This window comes from Argiope bruennichi, chromosome 2 (genome assembly GCF_947563725.1).
Source record: "Argiope bruennichi chromosome 2, qqArgBrue1.1, whole genome shotgun sequence".
NCBI classification, from domain to species: domain Eukaryota; kingdom Metazoa; phylum Arthropoda; class Arachnida; order Araneae; family Araneidae; genus Argiope; species Argiope bruennichi.
This window is the reverse complement of record NC_079152.1, coordinates 119,017,757-119,031,381: the sequence shown is the minus strand read 5'-3', so window position 1 is coordinate 119,031,381 and position 13,625 is coordinate 119,017,757. Positions and strand designations below refer to the sequence as shown.

General features: G+C 28.7%; 1 protein-coding gene across 1 annotated transcript in view; it reads right to left on the bottom strand.

Moving 5' to 3' along the window:
• The window catches only part of LOC129961750 (paired box pox-neuro protein-like), a 48,316-nt gene extending 37,893 nt beyond the window's left edge, over window positions 1-10,423 (bottom strand). Inside the window, exons 1-2 of the mRNA XM_056075297.1 lie at window positions 10,389-10,423; window positions 4,560-4,623 (exon numbers count right to left, since the gene is read on the bottom strand). Of these exons, the coding sequence (XP_055931272.1) occupies window positions 4,560-4,572 (13 nt within the window). The 5' untranslated portion in view covers window positions 4,573-4,623; window positions 10,389-10,423. The remainder of the gene's footprint in view (window positions 1-4,559; window positions 4,624-10,388) is intronic.
• Between the last annotated feature and the right edge of the window lie 3,202 nt (window positions 10,424-13,625).

Here is a 13,625-nt window from a genome sequence, read left to right as displayed (position 1 = left end):
TGAGCGAGTGGCGTAATAAAGTCGGTCGCCGGCACTTGCGGACTATGAGGTGTATAATGCAGGAGGGGAGAGGGGTTTCTGATTTGCGACATCCCCCCCTCCTTTTATCAATATTGGCCGCGATTTCGGTTTTGGTATTCCGAGTGAGTAGCGTTTTATTGGGACACATTTTCTTCGGCGTTTTTCCCCGATTCGCTCAAATATATCCGGCGATCGTAAAAAAAGGCCTTTTGGACTTTTACGCTCCTTCGTACCACCCCTCCTCCCCCGGACGCTTGCATACGAAGCATCCGATTGTCCCGGATTCGTTCGTCCTTTACCAGAAATTTCTTGTCATGAAGGTGAATCGGATTGTCTGATAATCTTGGCTATAGATTTTGTGGGGAGGGGCGACTCTTTGCAGTTTTCGTGAAAAATCATATTTATGATGGTTTTGTAAAAAGAAAAATACAAAAATGTAAATAAAATTTAAAAGAAAATAAAGCAAAATGTAAAGTAAGTAAAAAATTCGCTCCAGACAAGCTCAAGTTATAAAATCAAAGTATTTCTAAAGTATAATTTAATTTCTGGGAAATGAATAACCATTGTTTTGTTTAAAAATGTAAAAGCAAGCGCATATATTTTTTTCCTTTTCTTAATCATTTATTTATTTTGTTTTATTTTGCTTGTATTGTAAAATTTCCGTATTTAAAATATCTTTTGATTAAAATTAATATATTGATTTAAAATTTGCAACTTGTGTCTTCCACAAAATCGCAAATTCATTGTTTGAAAAATGCGATTTTCATGTTTGCAGCTTACTTAATTTTTTTATTAAATATTTGTAAGATAATATTAAATATTTATAAATATTTATTTCTACTTAAGTCACGTGTATTTTTTTTTTTTTTTTAGATATTCAAGTTTTAAATGTATATTTATATAAAAAAACTTTCAAAAGTGATAAATAGAATCCTTATTTCTATGTTTGCAATTCTAATTGCTTTGATAAAATAAAAGGCTAAGTAAAACATTAGTGTATTTATGCCAGTTTTTGAAGAGAAATATTATGATCCGGCGTAAAAATAATGTCATGCGCAGGACATCGTTAACTTTTTTACCACTGATGACAGACGGGGGCGAAAAAATCATATTATGATTCTGGCATCACCTACCCCCGTTATGCTAATAACCTCGTTGTGAATGACTCAAGGTTTCTTTGTGATTTGAGTATCATTTTTTTTAAAGAAATGTTAGCAAGATAATTAGATGACCGACGCCAGCTAGATTTTTTTTTAGTTATATTAACGTCCCGTTGTAAAGCAACACTAGGGCTTCTCTAGGACGGATCTCATAATTTTGAACCGCGGTCAGATGACGAGAATGAAACCTGAGCTGGCAGCCCCCTCTCTACACCACACCAGCAGTAGTACGTTTGGCATAACGGATTTAACGTGCAACAGACCCCCTTACACGACGCTTCTTCGGTGGAATCGGGTCTCGAACCTGCAACCCTACGGCTCACAAGCCGAGACCTTACCACCAGGCCACCGCGGCCCTCAAGGCTAGCTAGAACACTGAAAGTTTTTCTTTCTTAACTCTTATAATAAAAAGAAAAGAAAAACTCTTCATTCATTCTTTGTTTTACTGTTTTTTAAATAAAAATAACGTTTGCCTTTTCACAAATGCTGTATGATAATACTGATATATATATATATATATATATCGTAAATTAATAAATTACTCAACATTCCAAGCAAAGAGATTAATTAAGAGATTAAAAAAAAGATTAATTGCAATTTGCAATTAATACAGAAATTATATATTAATACATAATATATTGCTATAGTCTATGTAATTTCTGTAGGCGGTTCACGGTTGTCTTATTATTGTCTGGTACCAGTAACGTGGTAGAAAATGTGACCTTGAACTGCCTATAGAAAATACACAGACTATAAAACAGTATGAATCAAGCAATCAAGAGCTAGATCAATCATTGTTCACTTTACAGAGAAAGAATTTCTCGTTTTTTTTTTTTTTTTTTTTTTCTCCCAAAAGAAAAGGTTAAGCATGAAAATGAATTTGTCATCATATGAAATGAATTGTTAAATGTCATTTCGAATGCGTAGGAATGCTATTCATTGATTAATGGTGCATTTTCTCTTACTGCAGATCAAAAAGAACAATAGAGAAAGACTGTTTAGTTTTAAAATTAAAATGCTTCGTCAAAATGCTATAAAAGAAGTCTGGGAAGATTTGATATATAGCATTAAATTTAACACAAATGTAAGAACAATGTCACTTGAGGTAATGTTGCGTAAAAGTGAAATAAAAAGGGAAAATTAAAATCTGCAAATATCGAAGAATTGCATTAAAAATTATTAGTTAAAATATGTCTGATTGTGAAAATGGCATAAAAAGTATGTGTACAAATTTTGTAACATTTGGATATCCCGCAGCTCTATAACCAAAGATAATGAGAAGGCAGATGAACCATTTTGATCCTTACAATAATCCTAATAATAATTTTCTTCAATATACAGACATAATTTGAGCATAAGTATCAACAAAACAACATTTTTTTAATTAATCTTTCTTTGCCATTCCTTTCCATTTCCACTCTCTCTTTATATGAATATGCAGTACTGCACCGTTTATTTATATTTTTTCTCACTTATATATCATTTAAATTTAAACATCATTGTATCGATTCTAACCATTGTAATATTAAAGTACTTCGTTTACACTGCAAAAGGATCTCAAAGTTTCGATTATACGCCATTTTTCCGGCTGGTTTCATTGTCGCCTTCTAGGAGTATAGTCATATCACTGACTCTCCGACCCGATCGAAGGCACACGGATAAATAATACTGAATAACCGGACGCCGCAACAGCAACAGCAGAGGGAGCTGTGGTTGAATCCTAAGGGCCATCACTGGCCACGATTCAACCCTTCCCTAAGGAAGTACTACCGTCATCGTTGGGAGGAGCCGGACCCCTACCTTTTCGTGTACCCTCCAGAGTGGCGAGAACCAACCACCACGCCGGAAGCTTCTCATCCTCATCTCAAGGTGCCCCCGGGGGGATTTCTAGGAATATATGAACTGTAACAACGATATTGTAAATTTCGAATTATTGAATGTCATTAAATCACTAAAAAACAAATCGCTTGGTGTTAATTTCAGCAATGAAGAAGAAGAACTCGAAAAAAATACTGCATCTCCCTTTGAAAAAACAAAACAAAAAAACTTTTCGAAATTGAAAGCTTTGAACTTCTTACTTCATATTTTACATATTATTTTTTAAAATCAAATTTTGATGTCATACACACAAATCATACAAAATAAAAAAATGTATAATTAGCGATTCATTTGTCTGTCTTTTATTAATAAATATTTTATTTTAAAATGAATTATTATTTTTAATATTTTATAATAAGATACTAGAACTACAATAAAAAAAGTTTGAGTAATTACTTTTAATTGAAATTGTATCAGGAGAGTTAAATTTGTAAAATAAAAGTCTATTAAAATTTCGATTATATGTAGTTTTACGTGAGTATTTGAAAGACACAGACACGATGGTTTTTGGTGTATCGAAAATTATTAATTAGGCCATTTAATATCTAGATTACTAATTTAATTGAGTGCAAAAATCTTCGTAAAATTCAAAATATAATTAATAAAAGAAAGAGATGCGAATTTTATCCTAATCAGAGAGTAAGTTGTTATAAGTTTCTTTCCCGCACTAAAAACTTTGGGAGAAACTAAACAATGACTTTCCCATGAATGCGGCATTTTTTACATTTAGCTGCAAAACAGAATTAATGTAAATACTTTTTTTTTAATCCCTTGCAATCTTTATTCTCAGCCTTACTTTAAAAAACTTAGATTTGGTGAGGATTATGAAATTTTTCGTAATTATTTGCTTGCCAATTGTACTTTACGTTTATTTAGAATAATATAAGAACATTTTGCAAATCCTTGCTATTATATAATTTCCTTTTTGAATATTATTTTTTAAGAAATTCAAAAGGACAGAATTGTTATAAATTATTTACTCTATCAATATTTTTAAAAACTGAAGCTGAATATTTCGAAATTAAAAATTTTCGATTCAATAAAATTAGAATTTTTTTTAAAGTTAAATTATCTATGACATGAATATTTGAATGTGTAGATGACTTCGTAAAGTCTTTATTTCGAATAGATCTATTATTATTTCGAATAAAGAACTGAATTTGGAAAATAACAGAATTTTCACAAACAGAGTTTGGTTATTTATCTCAAAATGGTGAGAGAGAAATGCCAGCTGAAACTCTAATTATTTATTTTATTAATAATTATTTATTTTAAAAAAAGCTTCAATAATATACGAAAAAGTAGTAATGTCTTTGATCAGATAAGGTAGGATTTAGAATAAATTTCGTTTATCTGAATCTGTTTGTACCATGTACAATTATTTTTAGGTATTGAAAATGCTTCATTGTTCATTTCTGACTTGACTTTTCATAAGTTCTATTGTTCTGTACAAAATTAAACAACTGATTATGAAAAAGGAAACTAAGAATGTATGCTTACCTGTGTGAGGCATTTATCAAAGACTGCCGATGTCCGAAATGTCTTCTTTTTTTCTCTTTCTTTTCTAAAAGTAAAAATAAAAAATACAGTGTAGTATTTTGATACCTTTCATCTTATCAAACTTATAATATTTTATTGTGTCACATCGATATTGCACGGATAGGGCATTTTTTCTAAAGTAATTCATATTTAAATAAAATTTAAATGGCACTTAATTTTTTTTCTTTATTTTCAGATTCTTAATATTTTATTAATAATTATTCAGTACAAAGTTATTATCATTTCTGGAAAAAAGGTACTAGAGACTTTGTCGTTAATGTAATTTTGAGATAGTTTTGCCTAATAATCTTGTCTTAATCTGGAGCTATGAAATCAGCATGCTGTCTTGCTCTTTATGATCATTTGTCATCGTGATGCTGTTAGAGTACTCACCGTAACAAATAAATGGCTACAATGTTTTCAAACTAGCAATACAATGGAATGCCTGCCATGCTGAAGGTTGGGAGAAACGGAGATCAAACTGTTTTTAAAATTAATAATATTGAAATGTAAAGCTTCGTTTCATTTTCTTATTGAATAGAAACAATTTTTTTTGTTTGAAAAAAGGCTTAGTTATTATTATTATACAAAGCTTAACAACACCGCTGTTCCAAAAATACAAAACAAATCTATTTTAGCTGCTAGTAGTTCAAAAAGCTGTTAATTCATCGAATATAAGAAAAGTCAAAACAAGTTCCATCCAACACGAGGCACTGAATTGTCTACATTATTTAGCTGAGTTAATCAAACAACGTTTCAATTTACCTACGTTAAGACATTTCTTTTTCAATCTTAGATTTTTTTAAAAAAATCTCTAAAATTAAGCCTTGAGATTTTTTAATAGAAAACGATTGTTTAATTTTATTTAAATAATCATATCACAAGAAAAAAAATGGAGACAAAAAAATGGAGACATAATAGATAATTTCTAAATCGTTAGATGTAGGCATAGATTTCCAATGAAAAAAAATGATCCAAGTAAATATAATAAACTATATTTATTTCGTTTAAATCGTATAACAGATTATATTTATTTTGTTTAAGTCGTTAAATGAAATGCCAAAAATACAGTTTCTCACCCCCCCCCCACAACACAATTTGTCTTATTCAATGAAATATTCTTGATGCAGTAACATTTTAAATTAAGAAAGAAAATTTCTTTTCTTAATAAAATTGGCCTAAATATCAGATTTGGAATTTCATTTTTTAAAGTCAATTTAGTAAGCCCCATTAGCCTATCGGTGTGTCTCCTTCGAAGCAGCTATTGAAATAGTCTGAAATCATCTAAAATAATTAGGGCTTCATAACTCGGTCAGCTTTAGCCGTAGAAGTGTGAAACGTTTTAAACATTTCAAATATTAATATGCAAATAATATTAAATGTTATTAATAGAATCGGAAGATTGAATAAAAATTTAGATTAAGTAGTTTTTTGTAAGTAAAGTTATTAATTGAAACAACATAAAATATTTATTTATAAAAATTAATGTGAAATTCTTTACATTATTTAAAGGATTTCTTTTTTCTTTTAGAACAGTGTACTTATCTCTAATGATTCAGAAAATTAGCTACGATTAGAATAATACTCTGTATACTTCAGCATTGGAATTTGTTTTAATAAATTAGCGAAAAAAATAATGAGCAGATATGAAATATAAAGTTTCCATGTAAAATAAATAGATACAGAGTTTTCTTTAAATTAAGTAGAGCACTTCTCTCCTATATTTGAATTTTCCTGTCTAATAATTGAAACATAAATGGAATTTATGTAATAGTGTAGAAAATGCCTATTAAGCTATAATTATATTACACATCTATGTACCATTTAGAAATGTTCTTCGAGCGTATATGAATTGAAAAGGCAGTAAAAAAAATAATAATAATACTGTAAAAATAAATTTTAGATTAAATTTACAATGGACAAATGAACACCAGGCTATATTTTATCGCATTTTATCTCACGTAACTTTAAAGTAAATAGAGTCGATCTCCTTAGACAAGAGTAAATACGCAGTCATATGGCTTTATTTTAATCTGTGCCGTGAGGTAACTTGAAAGTTTCAAAACTGAAATGAAGCGGTACATTTGTTCGCATCATATAAGTATAAATGAATTTTCTCCAACTGATCCCATACACGCAGCGTCACAGCCTTGCGGTAAAAATCTCCGCAGGCGCAATAAAAATCCTTGATCCCATTGTTCATTATATACTTCTCAGTAGAGCACGAGCTTTAATAATAACCAAATTGAAATGATAAGAAACTAGTCATTGAAACATAAAGTGATTAAAATTCTAGGTATCAAAAAATTATAAGATGTCACTAATTATAAGGTATCAAAAGTCATTGAAATCAGGACATAAAAAATCATGATAAAGTTTTTTTTAATACCATTCTTGATAGGGTTCAGTAACACATGAGATGTTTCTCCACATGGCTTTTTTGAATAAAAAAAAATTTTTACGACTTAATTTTACTGCTGAACTAATATCTACTAACGATTTAATAGTTAGACCTACCTTTATCATAAAGAATTCATTCACGAAAGACTTTTTAAAAATTTAAGTCTCGTTTGTGAAAACATTAAAGGGCTTTATAATTTAAGTATATAAGTATGACAGTTACCGCAGTATAGATCAGTACTATAAAATATATACATATTTTTCTTAGCATTTTTTCCATTTCATGTTTATGAATTTTTTAAAAAATATTCTAATTATCTGTATATGGATTTTTAAAGACTATTTCAATTTTAAAAAAATCTGGAATTGTTCTTAATCAGCATTTTTTTTTCTTTACTTATCATTATATTTCAATATAAAAATTTAGAAAAATAATTATAATAAACGCGTTAATTATTTTTTGCAGATGTTTCTCTATTAAATTTTGATAATAAAAATGAATAAATATTAATTTTATTGATTGAAATATTTTTTTTTTATTTTTAATAATACAGTACTTCTTCTGAAGAATAGTAGATCTTTCTGAAGACATTTTATATATTATTCGAATAAACAATATATTCGACATTTATAACAGCATTTTTATTTATGCTTAACGTATTATTGATTAATTATTAATAATTTATGATTAATTTTGAATCCTTGTATTCAGTGTTACTAATAGCGTTAGTTCGTGCTCACGTTAGTCAATAAAATTTCGGAATTCATTCGCATTCTTTCAGGTGGGCGAACGGCGTGACGTTAATATTCAACATAAAACAATGAAAAGTGAAAGGACTAATGTCATGCGCAATTACGTTTGTCATAGAACTGTGGCTGCACATGAATTGACAACGCATTTTCTTGACTCATGTAATAAAAAATTATCTTTACTTAGTTGAACTCACTGAATAATATTTTATTCAATATAAACACTTTAAAAAATGTTTACAATTTTTTCATCGAATATTCCATTTCAATGTTGGTAAACCCATAATTATATTATTATTTAAAACAAACGTAGAGGTAAAACAAGGATTACTTTAGAAACTGAACAATCTTTCGACAACATAAATCAGTTACGAATCTAAGCAATTTAATAATATACATTCAGTATTTCAAAAAAAAAAAAACTTTAAAAACTATAATAGAAGAAATCTGAACATGAAATGAAAAATTATTTTTTTCTTATCCACTTAAACCTGTGGTTGAAAATTATAAAAATTCTTGAAAATTTTAAAATGCTAAAATAGTTTCTTATGCTGTGTTTATGCGTTCCCTCAAAATTATTTATAATATTAATGAAAAATTATCATATTTTTTTTTACAATGCAGCATTTCATATTTTAAAAACTGTAAAAAAGTTTGTACGAACGGAAAATAATCGGACATAACCCAATATTTACTGGAAAAACCTTTGAGAATTTTAAATGGATAACTTAACTTATTTTTAATGTAGCAACAATATTTTATGTTAACTTTAGTTCTTCCAGCTTTGGAATGAATTTTCTTTCTAAAATCAGGGATACGTTTTAATGAAATGACAAATTTGATATTTGTTTTAACGACCTGTTAGACCAGCTCATTACCTCCGAATAAATAATATAATGCATTTACTAATCCAGGAGATAAAGGAAAATAAATAAATAAAAATTAAAAATTAAATAAAATAAATGTATTTAATAAAGCTACTTGTGCAATGTAATCGATCAGTACACACAGTTAATTAATTTGTTTAATTAATTAACTGTAATAATTAATTTTTATTAATCCTGGCAAAAAAAGTGTTTTTTATTTTTTTCCTTTTTTTTTCTTTCTACCTCTCCCCTTACTATTGGTAATACCATTTTATTTTCCACCCCAGTATTTCTATTAATATTCTTAAAATCTCTATGGTCTGTTTAAATTATGGCTCTGATATCAATTTTAACGGTCCAAATTATATTTCTAAATGCTATCTTTATTAAGATATTTCATTACTGTTTTTGAAACAAACCTGTAACTGAATAATAAATTTTATATTTATCTTTAGCTGATAATCTAGTTTAATTCAAACGCTTTTATTTTTAATTTTTTTAATCATTATATTTGATGCGCTTGCAAATCATATATTTTGCTTCAAATTTTTTTATTATTATCATATATTTATATTATTATTTGTTTTAATAAATATTTTATTTCCTTTCAATTCATTTCATTTTGTTTATACACAGTATGGACAAATAGTTTGAATGATGTTTTATTAAATCACTTTTTAGTAAGATTTCATTATACATTTAGTAAGACACCATTCGAAATTTTGGTGGTTAATATCAGAATTAAAACTATTGACGGCAATCCTCAATTAGATTCATAACTTTTCTGAGTTGAGTATTTTTTATTTCTTTTGAAAATCAACGCAGTAAATGTTCAAATTCGTTTCATTCAAAGTTTAATAGTGTTCATACCATAACCATTTAAATTTGTTTCATTTCTCCTATACGTGTAATTAGCAACGGTTAATTACGTTTAGGTAACATACTGCCACTGTAATTTCTATACATGATGATTCAGTTTTATGATTACTCTTTATTTTGATATTCGTTTAATTAATCTTTGTATTTAATATGCTAATAATTTAATAATGAATTTGCTTTGAATTTAGTAATTCTTTAATAAAAGAAAATGGCATTTATAAATATTGATGTAAGTATTGACAGAAGAACTTTAAGATTCGTTATAAATAAGAAAATGTGATTTGCGGATTCTTAGCAAAATTACTTTGAGGATCAAGTATGAGAAAATAAATAAGTATTTCCCAAGAAATGATTAAACTGTATATGATCTCAACTAGATGAACACATTAGATCAATTGCAAGTTAACCAAAGGGGTTTTAAGAATAAATAAATACAAGACCATTAAAAAAAGCGACTTCCTTTTGGAGATGTTTTTTTTAAGGTCGGAGAATTTGCATAGTATAACTAGAGTGGAGCAAGCGACTGATCTAAGGAAGTATTTAAACTATGTATAAAACGAATAATTTATCAAAAATTACTGCAACATAGAACTCCATGGAAATTTTTACCATTTGCCATTCACAATATATCATATGCTCATAGATTCGTGAAAAACTGTATCAACCAAATAAGCAGGCAACATTAATATTTTTTAAAAATATTGTCAGTATATGATATAAAAAGGTTCTGAATAGAAAAAAAAATCAACAATGTTTTACATATAAAAAATATTTTGCTCACAAATGGGTAGGAGAGACAATGGCATACTTTGTTTACGCATAAACCTTGCAGAAAGCATTCAACGTAGCGTGAAGAAAACAAACGATAAATAAAAGAAGAAAAGGAAATACTTACGGTGTGTTTGGATCAACGTGCTCTTGTCGCCTGAGGCCAAATTACGTTTTGTCCCCAGTTAATAGACTCTCGTAGCCCGAGGCGAACTTTCCGGCGAGTGCGAATGTCGTCCTTTCATTGGCGGAAGCTTGTCCAATGAAGAGAAGCTACGAAATCTCATCAGCCATTGAAGGGAAATAGAAGGCGGTTTTTGCAGACGAAAGGCGGGTTTTGGGTAGAAAACTGTCACTTCGTAATAAGAAAATCCAATTTTAGGATGAAAATTTCGACTTTATTTCGGGTTTTTAAAATTACTTTCTGCAAAAAAAAATTCATAGTAGAAGACAATGAAAAGAGATCTGATGAAAATTTTTTAATCACTCGTGGAAAAGTAGTCCTGTCTGAGCTGAACTTCTTGTGTTGTTTTTGATTTTAAAGAGATTTGTAAACTTTTTGTTATGGTTCTTGTATAAAGCTAATTCAAAGGGTATTATTCAGTTTTAAGCCTGATTTTTTAATTTTAAAAATTAATTTCAATTATCAAGGCAACAAACATACTGGCTCACTTCAATAATGGTTTCATAAATACAAATAGAGAGAAAGAGTGAAATAAAATTTACAAGATTAGCCTGAGGTAATCCGGACTTAACATTCTTTTTTTTTTTTTTTTTTTTAATTTTCTCTTAGGAGAGAAATGTTGGCATTGATGTTCATTTCCAAAGCGGAAAACAAATTTTTCCATTGCCTAATTTCAATTATTTTACCCCTTTTTAATGTCATAGGAAGTATAGTTGCCGATAAATTCATTAGTTTTTAAATATTAATGATAAATTATTTCACCATTGACCTTACTTTTCTCTTATAATTTCATAAATGACAATATGACAATTTATACCTATTTATATATAATATGGTTTCAACAATGAAATTAATCATTATTAATTTTTTTTTTCGGATGATAATGTGTCACCCCTTTACGCTGAAGAAAGATGAGCCTAAGTTCTTGCCAAATTCCCGACGAAATAAAAACCTAGATGACATAACTTTTTTCCTTAAATCATAATGGAGTACTTTGATTTGTTAATTAATTTTTAATTAAAATTAATAAAAAATTAATTTTATTTAATGGTATGAATGAGAATTTCTTTCTTAAATCAACCCTAAAAATATTTCAATATACCATTAATACGAAAAATATAGTCCTTTGAAAGTTTCAATTATTATATCAGTGAAGGGAAATATATTTAGCTCATTTAAATTAAAGATTGACTTTTATTCTAAGTTTTTGATCTTCAAGTTCTTTTGAATAAATATTTTAAATTAATATTTCATCATAAATTTAATTTAGTAGGGGTTTTTTTTTCAGATGATACATATTAACGAGTAATTTTAATAAAAATGGTACCTTCGCATTCTCCAAAAAAAAAAAAAAAATCGATGAAATCCCTGAACAATTTTATTAAGAAATGAACTAATTGTTTCCGTCAGGGAAAAAAACTTTTTCCCGTACTTTGGTTTGACTCCTCTTTAGTTCATGGAAATATAATTTTTTAATCGATGTCACTTCTTGATATAATAACTTTGAAATCTTGTATACTTGTGCATTCTCGATGGAAATGCATAATCTCAATAGTGTCAGAACATAATCAACAAATAATCGATTCATTAAATTAAATTTTACTTCTATGAATGTATTTGGGTCAAAACATTGAATTGAAGATACTTTTATATTTATAATAAATGTATTAATTTTTTTAAAAAAAATATGTATAAATAATTTTTAAAAATATTACTATTTTACTGTGTTTCTTAAATTTCTTAAATTAAATTTATTTCTTTTCAATGATTTAATAATTAATCCCACTTTTGGTGATTTTTTTTTGAAAATATTTTTGACTGCATGCGGCAAGAAGATATTACGACAGTCAAAATTTTAGTGCAATAACTCAAATCAGGGAGCAGAGGTCTCTCTATATGTGGGGAAAATGAAGGACCATAAGTTATGGTTTTAGAAATTGCAATTCTCTTATTTTCCTGCACATTTAACTCATAAATATTATAGACTATATTCTGCATTATTGTGTAGATATTTATCTTATTTTGAAATTTCGAATTTTGTTAAAAATGAACGACTTTCGTCCAAAATTTCATACAAATCCAGAGTTTTGGTATTATTTCAAGTTTCATTCGTCTGTTTTCGAGCTGTCGTCACCCCATGCACTCCGTTAGATAGATATTATTATAAAATGTTCCACGACCGTTTGCTTTAGCATGGAGATTTACAAAAATCCCGAGAAGGAATCGAAAGTAATTTTGGAGATTGCTATATTTTCTCTGTATATTTTCCAAAGATTAAGTAAATTACTAAATTTTTTTCCATAAAATTGCGTGCACAGCAAATCCTTAGGTAAAAAAAGTAACCACACCAACTGAAAATATTGCCATACTGTGATATCTCAACTACTTAGCAAAGACGACAGAAAGAACAACCACTCAAAAAGAGAGAGAAAAAAAATAGAAGTTGAGGTTGTTGCTCTGATTTTTTTTTTTTTTTTTTGCTTAATGAGCAAGAAGAAAGAAAAAAATCTGCGAAGAAGAGCAACGCATCATCTGTATCGCTTAGCGAGTCATCACTAAGCCCTTCAGCGAGAGGATTTTCTCGTCCATCATTTGCGTGGAGGCGAGCACCTGCCGCCGGGGATGGGCGTTCATTCATCACCTAGGAAAGTGGATGGGGATTTTCGAAGGAAGGGCAAATTTTCTGACCATGGCACGACACGCTTCCTCCGCCTCGTCACACAGAGGGGCCAACAGCACATTCTTCTTCGCATTCTTGTCCACGGTGGCTCGCCAGCTGAAAAGCAAGCGTTGCAGAAAAAAAGGTTTGACAGTTGAAATACAATTTTAAGATAACTTAATTTCTAAGTATTAGCTTATGATTTTAAATTTCAAGTCCAGATATGATGCTTGTTGTATTTCAAATATATTAAATGATTAGCATATGAAGCAAGTTCCTTATACAGTATACTCCTGAGTATTCCGCCTAATGTGGCAGAAGAGCAGGATAACAAAAAAGGCCGGATTGACCTGAGTTCTATGAATTTATTTCTTTGTCCACCAATACCAGAAGACACAAGTTTTTATACAAAACTCACTGTTATAATACGTATTTTCTCACTTTTTATTGAGTACAAAACCCTACATTCATTACAATGTGAACGCAGATGAATCATTGAAGCAGTTGCCGGTAACGTGTCG